The 17,520-nt window shown below is 42.8% G+C and overlaps 1 protein-coding gene across 3 annotated transcripts in view; it reads right to left on the bottom strand.

The window, feature by feature from the left end:
* LAMB1 (laminin subunit beta 1) overlaps window positions 1-17,520 on the bottom strand; it is a 71,549-nt gene that overhangs the window by 15,418 nt on the left and 38,611 nt on the right. For all 3 annotated transcript variants that reach the window (XM_016199130.2, XM_016199131.2, XM_016199132.2), the window contains 7 exons: window positions 16,962-17,166; window positions 16,163-16,306; window positions 15,733-15,964; window positions 12,916-13,079; window positions 11,699-11,923; window positions 10,487-10,701; window positions 9,446-9,542 (listed from right to left, as the gene is read on the bottom strand). In XM_016199130.2, coding sequence (XP_016054616.2) covers window positions 9,446-9,542; window positions 10,487-10,701; window positions 11,699-11,923; window positions 12,916-13,079; window positions 15,733-15,964; window positions 16,163-16,306; window positions 16,962-17,166 — 1,282 coding nt within the window. The remainder of the gene's footprint in view (window positions 1-9,445; window positions 9,543-10,486; window positions 10,702-11,698; window positions 11,924-12,915; window positions 13,080-15,732; window positions 15,965-16,162; window positions 16,307-16,961; window positions 17,167-17,520) is intronic.

Genomic DNA, 17,520 nt, shown 5'->3' with positions numbered 1-17,520 from the left:
CTTCTAGATCACAAACCTCAGTGACAAGATTTGGCATTTAGAATTCCCAGTCACTGTTACAGTGGCAAGGTGACAAGCATTGACGACCATTTACCAACAGCTCTCAGAGACCTCAGCAGCTTCCTCCAGAACCTGCATTACCTCAACCCTTGCTGACCACTTCTTAACAACAGTAGTAATAGCACACAATAATTTTTTAAAGTAAACACTTATTGTGCTGACACTGCAGAAATGGTTTACATGCATGTCTCATTTAACTCTCACAATAACCCTGTGGGATAGGTGAGCTGCCTTAAGTGTTACAGCAAGGAAATGGCTGAGCCAGGATTCAGTTATAGCACTTTGCAAGTCAAGAGTCTGTGCTTGTAAGCTCTGTCCTGCTTCTGCCTCCCTTACTCTGACTTCCCTTTAGAGCAGGAGCGGGGAACCTTTTTTCTGCCAAGGGCCATTTGGATATCTATAACATCATTCGCGGGCCATACAAAATTATCAACTTAAAAATTATCTATGAAAAAAGCTCCTAGATTTATTGACTTTTGAGTCCCACTTGCGGTTGCCTTGACAGGGCCAGACGAAATGATTTCATGGGGTCAGATGTTCCCCACCCTTGCTTAGACCCTATCAGTACAGACAATTCAGGGGACTTCCTGATGCCACGAGGCATCTGACCTAAGATACAACACTAAAGAACAGCTCCTAACATACCTCACCCTACCTGGTCCCCAAACAGAATGATGAATACTTGGCAAAATACAATAAACTTGATAAAAAGAAAACCAAATCAGAAACAAGTCACAGGAATTCTAAGTATCTAGTTCAAAGGTTTTCTACTAACTCTAATCTAACTTGCAGGTAGTGCCACTGTGATGACCACGAACAGCACAGGCTCGTAAAATGTCAGTGATAGAAGGGACCTGGGGAGCCATTCCAGTCCCAGCCTCTCGATGGTGTCAAGTAAAACTGGTACTAATCACAATGCCTGTGCCACTGAACCCTGGCTTATAGTCTCAAATCTCAGGTGAAAAACTCATTTTTATATCAACACTTGATATTTCTGAGCATTTGTATAGTGTTTAAATAACAAAAAACCTGTACACACATCTTATCTCTGATCTTAAATCCTTTCTGGGAAAAGGTGGGGATAAAAAAACAAAACAAAAACAACTTGAATGTCTTATTTCTCTAACTGGACTGAGGATTCTAAGGGCAGGGGTACATCTTAAACCATATTTCCATTCTCAGCACTAAGCACAAGATTAACTTGCAAACTGGAGTTCAGTTATCTTTGCCAAATGAGGCCCTGACCTCATTTTTGGTACAGGCATGCGAAGGACATTTACATTCCTCTATAAAAGAAAATAATCCTCCTAAAATGTCAACTGTGGCAAAGCACAACGGATTCATACTCTCTAAGATATCTTTATAAAATCTTCTTGGGTCAATAGCTATGATTTGCTTCTGAAAGACTTTCTAATTTAAACATCTTCCAGGCCCAGTTTCACTGTCTTGAGAGCTGCTCACAGCACCTCTATCCTCTAAACCCAGAGAGATGTGTTTGCAGCCTGTGACCTTGCATCTGACCCTCCCAACATCCTGCCTTATATTATTAGTTACATTTTCACTGCCTTTGTTAGCCAACTATACTCCAAGTTCTCGAGTAGCAAGTTTGACCAGTACAGTGTTGTGGTCAGAGCATAGCCTGTGGGCTCAGCTGTCTGGTTGTGAATCCTGCCTTCCCCACACCCAGCTATGTGACTCTGGGAGGTAAGGAAACTGAGTCACAGTTTCCACATCTGTAAAAAAAGGAGTCATGATTATGCCTACCTCATAGGATTGCTTTCAGGATGAAATAACTTAATTCTAAAGTGCTTCAGAAGTGTCTGACTCAGAGTAGGCACCCATAAATGCTTTTTATTATTATTACTCTATGCAAGTGTCAAGTGGTCTCTTGCTCAAAGTGTTGCTTGATCACTTTTCCACTGGAGGAAAAGTGGTCATCGCCCTGGCAGGTGCTGCTCAGCGGTCAGAGCATCGGCCCATGCACCAAAGGGTCTCGGGTTCTATTCCTGGTCAAGGGCACGCACCTGGGTTGCAGGGCTGCAGGTTCAATCCCTGGCCCCAGTGGGGAACATGCGGGAGGCAGCCAGCCAATGTGTCTCTCACATTGATGTTTCTCTCCCTCTCACTCTCTCTAAAAATCAATGGGGGAAAAACCCTTGGGCGAGGAATAAACTACAAGTGGCCGTGGCCGTCCTTCTGTTTACATTTGTATATTTGCCAACAACATCATGATTATTCAAAAAACTGAAGTTTGTAACCTAATCCTCAACCATCAGGATTTAAAGCATATAGCATTCTCTTGGTGCCTTGGGTTTTCAAAACTAAACCTTTCTCCCTTAAGAATATTGTTTTCTCCCAGGAACAGCAATTGGTCATTTCTCCTGCGTTCTTTTGGGGCATTCTCATGACTCAGGGAACAGCTTCGGCGAGCTGGACATAACTAGACTATTCGTTCTAGTTCTGCCTAAAAATAAGGGTTCCTGAATCAAGTGGGTTCAGGACATTCTATGTCCTCCTCTTGAAGCTTCTAAACAAACATCAGTATTCAAGACTCAGGAGGTCTGCAGGAAAACCAGTTTCACATTTTTTTTACCCAGTCATATCCTGAACTCATTTGACTATGGAATCTTTTTCTAGTGGAATACCTAGTGACACCCCAGAATGGGAAAGCCTTGGGAAAGCCATTGCCTTCATTAATTCCCGAGATCAGGAAAATGGGAAGAATTTAGATAATCCCGTGTCTGAAAGCTTATGTAGACTTTAGGAATGGATTTCCATATCATCTGGTAAAATTCAGTCACCTTCCAAAAAGCTAAAAGTTACTTGGGTTATCTATGTCTTAGCCTCTCAAATTTAGGCATGCATCAGAATCACCAGGAGTGTTCATGAAACACAATCGCTTCCCCACTTCTCCAGCCCCAGATTCAGAATCAGCAGATCTGGGGTGGAACTTGAGAATCTGTGTAACAGTTGCAAGATGATGCTGATGTTAAGGGCCACTAGACCCCCTTTTGAGGAGTATTGTCTGTGTTATTTTGCCAGCCATTCTAGCCTTCCTCTTGTGTGTTAATGTGTGGGTACAGGGATGAGAGAGTGTATGTGGAGCTGGAGCAGAGTCATGACTTTAGAAGTTGACCAATATAGGCTGATGCACAAACCTAAGGACCCAGGTAAACAGAGGTCCTTAATGATGCCATTTATAATCCATCAGATTCTCAGTCTGCCCCTGCTCAGTAGGCCCCAGTGGGTAGCCTATGTGGGGTCTAAGGGCCCAGTTAGACCTGTGTCTGCTTTACTATCCCCCATAGGCTTGGCACAATTGAGGCAGATGCTTGCACATGCTTTTAGTTTACTTAGGAAATGGTTTATTTTCCGTAGATAATGCACAGTTACACTTTAGTTCAGCCCTAAGGGGTTTTTACTGGATTCATGCTTGGGTCAAGGGATGTGTGTATGTTGACTTTATTTTTAATTTCTCTAATAACTTTTCATTTATTTCATTGGTAAAGGCATATCTTGCTCTCATTCTGTCATGGGCATCTTTGAGGAGAAAAATACTGGCCCTAAACTATAGGATTTAAAAGGCAAGTACACCTTGGCCAGGTAGCTCAGTAGGTTTGGCATCATCCCATACAACAAACAGTTGCAGGTTCGGTTCCCTGTCAGGCACATATCTAGGTTGCGGGTTCGATCCTTGGTCAGGGCACATACAGGAGGCAACCAATTGATGTTTCTCTCTCACACTGATGTCTCTCTCTCCCCCCACTAAAAATCAATTTTAAAAAACACACATATCCTTGGGTGAGGATTTAAAAAATAAATAAAAAGCAAATGCACTTCTATTAAGGCTTTCCTCATTTGTCTTTTACATAACCATGTTTTTTTCCACAAGGAGAATACTTGGCTATGACGTAAGTCTTTCCATAAGCGTGTTGTTAACAAGATGACACCAGAAAGTCCAAAGTTCTGCTCTTCAACAAACCATTTCAATGGGAAGATTTGGAATTGAAGACGTATTTGGCAATTAACTACATAATTTGAAAAAAGAGGTCACATTCTTTTCTCATAGCTCCATCTAATTTTGGATGACACCTATTCCTGTTCCTGCTGATCTCTGGATCCTGTCTCTTGTCCCTTTAAGAGAAGTATTCTGAAGGGCCAGCAGAAATTCAGCTATCTCCAGAAGACAAGAACCAGTTCAGCTGAACTGACCAACATTCCTTTCCTTCCATTGAAAAGTAGAGTCAAATTTCACAGATGGCTGGATTGTAGTTTCATCATTGAAAAGTCGACCTTCAACTTTCTCTGAAAGGATACCAAATGATTAATGTGCAGAAGGTTTTAATTTCAAACTGAAGCTGGGAACCTGCTAAAGCTCCTGTGGACGTGTGCTTCCTTCCCTTCCTATTGTTTTCAGGATTGCTTCTCCAATGGAGTTACCTGGGAGGCAAGCACTAAAAGGCCCACATTTATGACATTGTAAAAAGACTCCCCTAGACTATTTTTAATCAAGCAGAAAGGTTGGTTCTCACCCGACAACTGAAAACTTCACGGACACTGAAACTATGAAGGAGACTATCATATCATCTCTCACATTCACAAGTATCTATAACATTATAGATTAAGCTAACTGTGCAGGACATCTCCATTGAGGTCCAATGGATTTTCTCCTTTCTCAAGGGCAAGGGATAAGTGTCCAGGTGGACCTGTAGCTCAGCCTTGTTTTAAGAAATACGATTACTGGGCAGAGGATCAAAAACTTTCTCTTGGAAAGAAGGAGAGAGTATATAGCAAAAGTGAACAAATAGTAAAGATGAATAGTGCTTTGAAAATGGGACAATCATTTCAATGAGCCATAAGAATTCCACCTTCATCTGTAAATACATTCTTGGTTACGAGATCAGATTTCCTCTATTTTTACTAAGTTTTCTCATCATTTAAAACAGGATCTCTGAAAGGTAGGTAAATGAAGAGTGTTGCACCATTTTATAGATATTGAGGCCTGGAAGAAAACACTAGCAAGAATGGAAAACAGCCAATGTACCTCTTTGTCAGTAGGAAAATTTTTCTTTCTTTATATCCTTCCCTCTCCTTCTCCAGACTTCCTCTGCCCATTGAAGAAAGGCCATCCTCAATGGCTTGGTATACAAGGCTTTACACAATCTGGTGAAACTGAATCTCTCCATGACTTTCTGTACAGTACGACAGTTTCCTGAGGGCACCCTTCCTACCCTAGTCTTGCTGCGCATGTTGTCCTTACTGTCCTTTAGCCAGACAATAGTTCCCTTTCTCTAAATATCACAGCAGATCCTCACTTGCCTTTGTCTTTGGGCAAATCACTTAACCTCGCTGAGCCTGAGAGCTCTCGACTGTGAAACAGAGATTATACTTCACTCACAAGTTGTTTGTTGTAAGGATAAACTCAAGAATTTGCATATAATATCCCTAAAAGTGCTCAGCACACAGCAAAATTCTCTGTAAGTGACCAGAAGAGCTAACCTTTCCTATGAAACCTTGCCAAATGACTCCAGCTCCTACTGGTTTTGCCTCTTCTGACAGGTGAAAAGATCTCCAGTTGTTTCCTGCTCCTGCCACCACATTACTTTACGTACCCCACTTCCCCAGAGAGCCTGCAAGTGCCTCCCGTTCAGGTGGCAGTCTCTGTGTGTCCACTCCCTACAGGTCCCAATGGGTAGTGCTCAGTGTTGTGTTGGTTATCCACCTTTACTTTAAAAAAAAAAATACGTATTTTTATTAATTTCAGAGAGAGGAAGGGAGAGGGAGAGAGAACCAGAAACATCAATGACGAGACAGTCTTGCACGCCCCCTGCTGGGGATCGAGCCCACAACCCAGGCATGTGCCCTGACGGGGAATTGAACCAAGATCTCCTGGATCCTAGGTCGATGCTCAACTGCTGAGCCATGCTGGTTGGGCTACCTTTCTTTTTAAAACAAATCTGCCATGGGACAGGGGAAGTGTTACATCCTACCATCAGGAAACAGGGTCCATTCTCTTCGGCCATGAACTTTGTCTCAAAGTAACAAGGGACTCCAGGTATCATGCAAAAAATTTTAACGATACTTTACGTAAGCATATCTATTTTATTGTAAGTACAGGAAATTTAAAAATTTTTAATCTCTCAAATGTGATTTTTCCCCCTTACATCCTCTCCTTCCCTCAGCTCCACCTTTTTTTGGCCTCAGTAGTATAACTTTGGTTTTGGAATGAAAGTTGGAGAATGACTATGATTTTACTGCAGAAATAAGCTGGTTGTCTGGTCGAGGGGTAAACAAACTTTTTCTATCAAGGCCCAGATAGTAAATATTTAGGCTTTGTAGGCCATATGGTCTCTGTCACACTATTCAACTCTGGCATTGGAGTGTGAAGGCAGCCCTGGACAATTGGTAACAAATGGGCACAGTTCTGTCCAATGAAACTTTGACAGTGAGCTGGATTTGGCACATGGCTGTAGTCTGCCTACCTCTGATCTAGCCCAGCTCTTCAGTGGCCATGTTCTGTGATTAGGATTATGTAAGACAAGCCTTTCCTCTATTAACAAGAGCATTGGTGGTTCTCTAAAGAATCAAATTAAATCTGATTTCCTGAGCCACATCGACAATAAATAAAGAATAAGGTGGTTGTGAATGAATCCCAGGCTAAGAAAAGAATACAAGCATTCTAAAAATTTATGTCTGAGCAAAGAAATGGACTTAATTTTTCTACTAAAACAATTTGAAATGAGAATCAAGCATAGTGGCCTCTACCCAGAGCTTCCCACCTGTGTCCCATATTTCCAATTTCCCTGGGTTTCAGAGACACTGGACTTTCCCAAGAGCCAGAGGCTCTTTGCTATCTATGAGTCAACAGAAAGATTCCTCATGTGACCCTTTGACTCCTGAGGGGCACAACTCAGAGCTCTAAACTGAGGTTTTCTCTGACATGTTCAGCAGTGGGAGGATGAGATTCTCCCTCCATCCCAGCACAGTGGTGGGCTTGTTCAGACTTGGCACGGCTGGCCAAGAGCCTCAACCCGCCTGGACAATAGGAACATTCAACAATTTATATGTTTGAGACTCTACTCATTTGTCCTTTACATAACTACATTTTTTTCCATAAGGAGAATACTTAGCTATGACCTAAGTCTTTCTATAAGGTTATTGTTAATGAAGTGGCACCAGAAAGTCTAAATTTGTGCCCTGTTCAACTGAAAGATTTGAAGTTGAAGACAAGTTGACAATTAATTATGTAGTTTGAGAAAAGTGGTCACATTCTTTTCCCATAGTTCCATCTAATTTCCAATGATACTCATTCTTGTCCCTGCTAATCGTCGGGTCCACTCCCTTCAAGTTCCTGTCATTCCATTTGCATTTGTGACTGCATTCAGCACACCGAGAGCCCCAAACTCCATCTGCTTCTGCCTTTTTGTCCCTGCCCTCATCAGATCATACTGGTCCTGCTCCTGCTGCCACCCTGCACACAGGAGGCTCGGGGCTGGCGCTGACTGCCCAGGGCTAACTCACGTCAATTCCACTCTTGCTGGCTGCTTTGTAAATTAGGAGCTTCCTCCCCAGGGTGTCAAAAGCATTTGGGTCACAACAGTTTCTTAAGTAATGGCCTGACCTTTCTTCTGGGTAAAGCAAAAAATTTGGCAAACATTAATGTCATGGATTTCACTCTTGGCAAAGTTTCTAAAACATGATCAACTTTTGACCTAAATAAATTGATACTGTTCCTATAACCCACAATTCCTCTGGCAGATTTAGAGCCAAAACGTTAAAGAAAAGATAAAAGGGTAAAGTTCTGAGTATTAAAGGAACAATTCTCTGATTGACTGTGGCTCTGGATAACAGGCTTTTCATGCTAACTAAGCTTGGATGGAGCAGAAGGTCAGAAAGCTTTGGCAGCCAGAGCTATTTTTCCAGTGACACATGCTAATAGATCCAGGCTATAAGCAATGATAGAACCATTATCTGGGGGAAAATCAAGCCCTTGGGCCATTAGGAGCATTACAAGATTGAGGGATTTAACAGAACCATGGTTAGAACTCTGGAGAAATCAGATTCCAAGCAAGGTTTTTCTTGTAGAGTTCATCTTTGTGCATGTCCCAGGATCTAATGGCAGTGGGAAAATCAGCTCCCTTAAGAACCAACATCTGGACTGAGGACTGATGAATGAAAAAGCACTTGTTTATTGACACAGCAAACATCATGTCCTCTGTGGAACAAACATTAACCTAAGACGTTGGTCTAAATCCTTCTGGCTAAGCCTCAATTGGAAAAACAAATCATATGCCTTTTGTCCCGGTCTTGTTCAGTGTTTGAAATTTTCCCGCTGTTAAGGAACAGTGGTTGACTTAAAGAACACATAGTACTAGGTTTCTGGCCTTTAGTAGGATATAACTGAATGTACTAACTTGAAGATCTGCACTTTTTCTCCCTATAGTTGTACCCAAAAAAGGAAAAGGTCATTTTTAAATTTAGAGTCCAACAGGGACCTAGGATTTCAGATATGTAACAAAGAAAAGATATCTAAGAACAAATACGAAACTACAGGAGATATTTATCTATAGTTATAAACTTAAAACACAGGGAAGAAAAACCAAATAGGGAAATAGTATTCTGTAAATTTGTTTACTTCAAGATCTGAAAAGTAATCTCACAGGTCAAAAAAAAAAAAAAAAAATTGCAACAGCATAAAAATTAAGCAATCTTATGATTCATGATTTCAACAAGTTTCTGTTCTTAAGAAAATGTCAAGTTTTCTCTCCCAGTCCCATTTTATCAGAAGCTTGAGTGGGAATCTGGGTTTTACTCACATTGACAGACCTGAAGCTCCTGTTATGTTTGTCTTGCTGTATATGCAGGCGCTGTGACAACGCCCCGCAGTTCTCATTCGTGGGGACATCACACGCAGTACGAATGCTGAGGGTTTAATGCCAGCAGAGTCTGCTTGACACACCGCAGTCTAACGATCTTACTACAACCACCACTTAGCATGTGCTGACAAGGAAGCTGACCACACAATACTTTTCACAGGAGAAGCTAATCATTTTACTGAAATACATGGCTGATATAAGCCCATTTTGGTTAAAAGCATTTTAAAAAGCAATTTGTGTGTATTTGTGGTACATGTGTGCTTATCTGCACAGAGACAGACAAACATTACTCCTGAGGAATACAGCAGGTTCACTTTTTACTACCTACATTTCTCTAGGGCTAGATTGTTAGATTTTTTAAACAATGAGTATGAATTTCTTTTGTAATTAAACATAGAGTTTTTAATAGACAAATTAATTTGTACTGCACTTTAGAGTTTATAAAAAGCTGTTACAGATGTTGCTTCCACTTTGATCAAATACCAACCCAGGAACGCCCACAGCCTTACCTCGGCACTCCACGTTGGGGTCTCCCCAGAAGAGCTCCTGGCATTCGCTGCAGGTACGGCCCCCAAAACCAGGCATGCACTGGCACTGCCCTGTGAACTGTGGCCAGAAAACAGACCTCGGTCAACAGGCTGTAGGGCAGAAGCCAGTCTCACTTTCTTCCTCGGCTGCCAGTTAGAGGAAGTGGGACTGAGCTGTTGGCCTGAGAAGGCCTCTACACCCTGACTGGGAGAAGGGAGTCTTACTTCTATCCCAGGTGCTAAGGCTAGCTGCTGGTCTGTAACGGAGGTCAGACAGGTTCAGAGCACATCACACTTTATTTACACATTTCCTCACCACTCAGTAACAGGCCACTTGGGGTTCACTTGCCATGGGAGCCCTTCTTTGCAAGTGTGTATACAGAAACATGAGCACTTCTGACAATGCTGCATATGGTTCTTGCGTTTCTTTTAGGCGGTGTGGCTCAGAAAACAGCCTGATTCAGCAGCCAGGGACATTCTAATGAGTCTGCAGCTGGGGCTCTATATTAAAATGCTATGGTTGGCCCTAGCCAGTTTTGCTCAGTGGTTAGAGCATTGGCCCGCAGACTGAAGGGTCCCGGGTTCGATTCTGGCCAAGGGCATGTACCTCAGTTGCAGGCTCATCCCTGGTCAGTTAGGGCACGTGCGGGAGGCAGCCAATCGATGTGTCTCTCTCATGTCGATGTTTCTCTCTCTCTCTCCCTTCCACTTTCTCTGAAAAACAATGGAAAAAATATCCTCAGGTGAGGATAAAAAAATAAATAAAATAATATAAAATGAAATGCTATGGTTGCATCAGATGGGGCCTCAAGTACAGTTATGCCCCAGCTGAGGGAGACAAGTGATGGCTGACATCCAGGCTGTGCTGCGTTTGCAAGCTGTGCCCTGCAAGAAAGGCTGCGACCCCATGAGAAGGTGCCTTTCCCTCACTAACTGAAACAAAGGCACCGAATAGCTGTGATCTGGACTCATAAAGGCATCTTTCCTTAGCCATAACAGCTCACCCTAGCTACAGCACCTCACCTCATTACAGGATGGCCCGAAGGAATGCGCAGTGTCGCAGTTGCATGGGGCACACCCAGTCCCGCTGGCCAGCTGCCAGGTATTGGGTGCACAGCGGTCACAGTTCTGCCCGACCACATTAGGAAGGCATAAACACTGGCCCGTGGTTTTGTCACACTGGCAGTCAGAGCTGTTACAGTGCTCCTGCACAGTACCCAGGTAGTTGCAGACACACTCTGAAAAAGAACACGGCCACACTTACTTATATAGTCACGTTCATAAACTATACAGGCAATGCAAAAGTTAGCGAGCTATATCCCAAGGGCTAAGATGTTCACTCTCTAGGTTTCAACCTGGAAAGGCAAATAAGCAGAGAAAATGGAAGTGATAAAAAACACATAAAACTGCAACAGTTGTTCTTCAGAAGTTCTGATGATGTTCTACACAGTTCTGACATTTCCCAGGCAGACATGGCTCTGTCTAGCAGAATTTTCAAAATATGCAGATTTAATAAGCTGCTGGTGAATCATTTTAAAATTGAGGGTTTAACTGGAAATAATAAAAAATATGCCATGGGAATTGAGATATCTAATGATTTCAAACTCTTGGCAGGGAGCAGCAGTAATGGATGTGTGAGACAGAGCAGGTAGAAGCCCTTTAAACTAGTAAAGAATCCAGTCCTGCAGGTCCTCAACATTCCACACGTGTTTGTATAAACAGAGACAGGGGCCTGGGGGCTGTGCAGCAGATGTAGGAGGAAATGCTTGCTGATCTCGATGAGAAATAAGGAGTTCTGAAAGAGAGCCTTTAGAGATGGTTCTTTCTTCTGCTTAAACTAGAAGGCTCTGTCCATCAATGACAGAAAAGCTGTGGGCCAGAGTGGGTGTCCAGGGTCTACAAGTCCTAGCCATTCATCAGGCTCGTGGGCAGAACTTGTATAAAATCAATACACTTTATTAGATGGCATTGATCACGGTGACAGTTACATAGTTTTTCCTTTTGGTTGTCTCTCTCAGGCACTGAGTCATGCTTTGAGGCTTCAGTTCTACTAGAAAATGAGAATATAAAGAAATAAAAAGATCAGTCTCATCTTTCTTATGTTGAAAGGGAAATTTTACCTCTCTGAACAAGTGACAAGTGTATTCCCAAAGGAAACAAATACCTGAATAAAATCCCCCCTATGCAGACAGTGGAAACCATTCTAATAAGTGGGCAAAATGAATGTGATCCTACTTCGACAGTCCTGCTGGAGGGCGTCTCCATAGTAACCAAATCGGCAGCGCTGGCAGTGCTCCCCTTCCGTGTGGTACAGGCACTTGAGGCACCTCCCAGTCTCCTTGTCACAGGCTTCTGGGTCTGTCGTGTCAATGTTGTGGTGACAATGGCAAGGCTGACACGTTCCTCCAACATCGGAGGGATTGCCAAAGAAGCCTGCAGCACAGTCGTCGCATCTGGAGCCTATTGTCCAATAAAACCAAGTGCAATACCTTGAGCTTGCTGACAGAAAGGTCTAGTCCATCCACATTCCTGCCGAGAGAGTCAGCCCAGGCTGTGCTCGTTACCACACTAGTTACCCAGCCCGGGGTGAACACATCTTCAGGGGGGAAAGCTGAGGGGAAAGAAGTGTTTTGTCATCTGTAACACAGCCTGGCTCAGAGGCCACAGTGGGGCAAGGATGTAGGAGTTCCAGCCCATGGAACTCTAGCTTCCCATTACATAGGAATGGAGCAGATGAGGAGCTAAATTAATGATCTAACAGGGTAAAGATTAGCTTGGTGTTAAATTCTAATCCAATGATTATATTAACTGAAAAATCACTGCTCCTGCCTTAGCAACCTGAAAAATGGGGTCCTTTGTGATGAGCAAATTCCCTAAGAAATCCCTAAACTACAGGTAAATGTTTACTGAGCTATGAATAAGCATAACTAGTATTTGAAAGACTGGCATCAAGTATGAAATAAAAGGAAGTTTATTTTCACAACTCACTACACTCAAGTGTTGACAAATGTTAGTATAACAAACGAGAAGAATGTATATAGCATTGGCTGATTCAGCGTTCTGGGGACCCCCTACATGATATTCCTTTCTTCCTTCTGTCCACTGGCGATTTCACTACTTTGAGGCTCTTCTGCTAGGAGATGAATAAGGGAAGTGAGAAGTCAAAAGTAAATTAAAATTTGTACTGCTTATTAAGTGTTCATAGGGATTTGTTTATGGATTCAAATGAGCTTGATCTCCTGCTCTGTATTATAACATTACTATCATTGAGGCTCAGGAATGACTCTACCCCACATGCCAAACAAGAAAAGAACATCCGTTTAGATTTCCTTCACTTTTAATTAAGGATTGTAAAAATGAAACTAAATTGGCTTGTTCTTCATCTATTTCCTTCATTAACAACTAACTCATAAAGACACCTCTTTTCTTTCAAGAGTCTCCACATTACTTACCAATGTACCCAGGATTACAGACACACGCAAGCTGTAAAGTAACAGGATCTTGATAGCAGCTACTGGCAAACTGGCGTCCGCTGTCAGGACCATCTGGACATGGACAAGGGCGGCAGTGATCTCCCGACCCAATGATGGGATCACCGTAGTAACCAGCCAAACACCTTCATCAGACACAAAAGACAGAGGGCCATGAATCAGACTTGTAAGAAATCTGCTACAAGAAAGTCTTAGAAACTGTTCGGGAGCACACATTCCCCATTCCTCTTTTACCCACATGGAGCTCTTCCCAATGGAGCAGTGGTTCTCAAATGTTAGGTCTAATCAGAGTCCCCTGAAAGGGCTTCTTGCAACTCAGATTGCTGGGCTTCTCCTGTTTCTGATTTAGGTGGTCCCAGGTAATGCTGATGCTGCTGGTCTGGGGATCACACGAGCAAGGCCACTGCATTAGGGTGTTACCCCTGGCTTCACCTGGACCCTCCCCCCTCCCCAGAAGAAGAGGTGTATCTCCCCATGTGCACCCTACTGTCCTATCAGCTGCCTGCCTGCCCTGAGCATTCTAGTTGGCTTCCTCCTTGCATTTAGGAGTCTGAGGAAAGGGTGGGGGGATCTGTGGTTCTCTGTCTCTGTCTCTGCCTAAGAGGGTGACATGTTAGCTAGCCCACGGTGGCATGTTCTACAATCCACCCTTTATCAGAAACAGCTGATGAGGAAGTCTCTAACTGCATGACTCTTGCGTCTGTCTCTCAGGTGGTTTCAAACTCAGGCAGAAATGAGAAATGTTATTTATCAACTTCCACATCCAACAGGTCCCATCTCCTCTCCTCCCAGATAAGGAACCCATGGAGGTTAAATGATTTGCAAGGCTTACACAACTCGTTAGTAATCAGCCAGGGTTTGAATCTAGCCTCCTGACTTTTAGCAAGGAACTCTTCGACTATGTCATGCTGCTTCTCAACATGAACGGTGCTTGGTTACTTTCTTACTTCCTATAACATAAGAGCTTAAAGAAATCTGAAGATCATCTAATCCAACCTAGTTATTCTACTAACAGAAAGTTGGATACCTGGACAGGTGAGATAACTCCCCCAATGTAATAAAGCAGGTCAGAAGCAGAACGAGCCTGAAACTCAGGATTTCAACTCAGTTTGTTTTTCATGTGTTTTTTCTGTTTTGAGGCAGAGGAGTAGAGAGGATGAGGAAAGAGAAGGCAAGAGTCGTTCAGAGGAAACTAACCATGTGCTGAGGGAGCTGGTGGTGGTGAAGCAATTTCAAACCCTGGTTTTTGAGAAAGTTTTCTTGGTGAAATAAATCCAAATACATCATTACAGAAATTGTTCATTTCCTGCCTCCCCCTCCACTTCCCAATTCAGGAAGAACCTGAGCCTAGAGCTTCTTTTTACATTCATGGGACTGATATTAATTATCTTGGAAAGAGGAAGAGAATGATGAGAAATTGAATCAAACTAGACAGCAGAATTCCAAATTCCTTAACAAAGTTTTGTCATCCAAACTAGGGCTAAATATCTTTCCTCCTCCCACACCCGCTCTCACTGTCCAGCAAGAAATCAAATGCTTTACAAGTAATATCCAAGAACATTCTCACGGGATATTCTTGCAAAGACATCATACAGTGTGCTGATTTCAAATAGGCGTGTGGATACCGCCTTCGTTTACTGCGCTCCCCCTTTTCACCTGATTTTCTCATCTGTCTCTTTTTCTCTAATTCATTTTCCATCTCCCATTGAAAGAACAATAGAAAACTTAATGCAGAAAACAAAAGATGACACCAATATACTAATTCCTTCCTCTCGATCTTGTATATCTTATATAACTGTTTCCTTGTAGGATTTTACAACACAGTTTTGCGGTTGGAAGGAATAATTTTTACTTAAAGAAGTAATCACTGGAACCTCCAAATTCTTGAATACCCTCTAGCACAGAGCTAAGAGCCACACATTTGCTTCCATGAACATCTTCACACCATAAGTTAATCACATTCATTTTTACTATCAATTTCTCTTTCATCTGCTGAGCAACTTTTGCACTAGCTGAAGCAGCTTGCTGAAATTTTAAAAACAAAAATCACATATAGAATGGATGGATATTAAAAAAAAGAAAATTTATTGATATGGAATGTGGAGACTAGTACTCCGAAAAGACCAGGTTCTAATAGCATGTCTGCTTTTCCTAATTAGTGATGAATAGTATAAATCAGCATGTCATTTTCTCATATGGACTATTTCTTATTGAGTGAGCAGGGCTGTCATGCTATTAGAAGCACATTCTATGTCCCATTCTTACTACACCCAGTGCAGTGCTTTGCATCCATAATAATTATCCCACTTACATCTGTTAACCTGAGAGCAGATCTACTTTTGCACACTTTATGTGGTTTCCTGGAAACTATAGCTACATAAAATGTTTCAAAAAACAAAGCTATTTAATATGTCTAATCCCATTTGGATTGGGTTTCTAGTTTGACTGAAATTAGGCATTAACATTCCACAATTCTATCCTAGGCCAGAATCTGCTGAGAGATGATTTCTGCACAGATCTATGGCAGCCTCTAGGATGACTCTCCAAGAGGGCAGATTCACACCAGGTTTGCTCTCTGGCATATCCCCAGCCCCATGACAATGCCTGGCACACAGAAAGTATAAACTAAATATATATTAGATGAATGAATGAGTGCCTAGAAAATACTGAAGTGGTCAGAAACGACTGAGCCATCTGGAGCCTGTGGCTTCTGTAAGACGTTTGCATAGCCAAAAATGATCTCGTTTTCTTTACTTTCAAGAGGCCGCATCCACATACCTTTCACAGTTATGACCCGTGGTATAGTCCTGGCAGCTCAAGCACTCCCCTGTCACTGCGTCACAGTCATCGGAGTGGCCGTTGCACTGGCAGGGCTGGCAACTCGGAAAGCCCCAGTACCTGGGCAAGCACCGGTCACACTGCCGAGCATACACCCCCTGGAAACAGTGGCACTGGCCAGTGATGGGGTCGCAGAAAGCATTGACTGATCCTTGCAGATGGCACTCACAAGCTGAAGAGACATGCAACCAAAGAACCACCTTGAGAAATTAATTAAATGCAAACATACCCCTCATTTAAGCACCCTCAGAATGCTCACAGGCTCACATGATCAACTTTCAGAGTGAAGCACTGCCTTCTGACACTATGGTGACCCCACAGTATTTGTCAGATAATCTGAATGAATACATTACAATTTTGATTAACCTACGTTTGCATCCACTGGGGCCAAAGCCGAAGGTTCCAGGAGCACATCTGTCACAGGTTCTTCCAACCACGTTTGGCCGGCACTGGCACTGGCCTCCATTGGGGTCACAGACGGAGCTTAAAGAGCCCTGAGGGTCGCACTCACAAGCTGCAGGGGGAAAAGAGGCCAGAATCTGTGACACAGAGCAGCTGCTCCCCCCCAAAATGAGGGCAGCTTGTCACACCTGGCTCTGGGCTGGCCCGTCCCTTCCCTTAGGCTTTCCCTGATCCTTCCTCCTTTACTATCTGGGGTTATTCATAATTCCCATTGAACACAATCTCATCCCTATGATGAGCAGGAGGGAAGCAACAGGAGAGAGAGTGGGCAGATACAAGCAGTTTTCCTGGGAAGAGGCCATTAAGGTTTTCTCCCCTCGCCTTCAAAGCTTAAATATCACAGGACCTTAAGACAAAAGCCCAGTGACCTCTGGGAGTTGGTCCAAACTTTCAAAGAGAAAACCAAATTTCAGTTATGTGCTGCTCTTCTGACTCCATCCATCTTGCCTATGGAAACTTTGCATCCTCATGGGCTTCCCCCCAGTCTCCGGTGGTGTGTTTCTTGAGTATTGATTGCATTTGCAATGGTGCTCCATCACTGAAATATTCTTTTAAAAAAATAAAGACAAACTGTCATTGAGACACTATTTTCTTTGTGCTGACTGCCTAACGGAGCTATAGGGCATGCCTTCCTACATACCTCACGACGCCAAGTGTACTCTTGGCTCTCAAGAAAGAAGAGCAGAAGCACCTGCGCTAATACCTACCCAAGCCTGTCTGGTGTAACAGGGCAGAAATGCTGAAGATTATGTTTCTGCAAACATCAGTCATTGGCGTTTTCACAACACTTCTGCTGTTCTCCAGACATCGGTATCTCTGAAAGGTTTCCCAGGCACTGTTGGTGACAGACCCATCTTCTGAACCTCCCACAGTGAAGATGTCCAGTGATTTACAGAACGGCATGAGAACAAGCTATGGAGGAACAAGAACAGCAAAGCAGTCTTACGCTGGTGTCATGTGTTCTCAAAGCAAGTAAACACATAAAACCCCAAAATGCTTCTTTGATTCTTGAAAAGAAAACATTAGATTCATTCAATAAACCTTCCCATTCTTAAAATATTCTTTCCAGAAAGAGTTTAGATAGACCTTAGATAGTTTGATGGGTTTTGAAGTGTCATTTTTAAGACATTTCCTATTTTCAGAAAGAATCAGAAGGTGAAGTTTTGTGGGTTTTGCTTTTTTTTTAAAAATCCTCACACCTGAGGACATGCTTAGAGAGAGGAAGGGAGAGAAAGAGAGAGAAACATTGATGTGAGAGAGAAACAT

Source organism: Miniopterus natalensis, chromosome 10, assembly GCF_054644295.1.
Source record: "Miniopterus natalensis isolate mMinNat1 chromosome 10, mMinNat1.hap1, whole genome shotgun sequence".
Taxonomy (NCBI): domain Eukaryota; kingdom Metazoa; phylum Chordata; class Mammalia; order Chiroptera; family Miniopteridae; genus Miniopterus; species Miniopterus natalensis.
The sequence above is the reverse complement of the archived record's forward strand: the minus strand, read 5'-3'. Positions and strand labels throughout refer to the sequence as shown.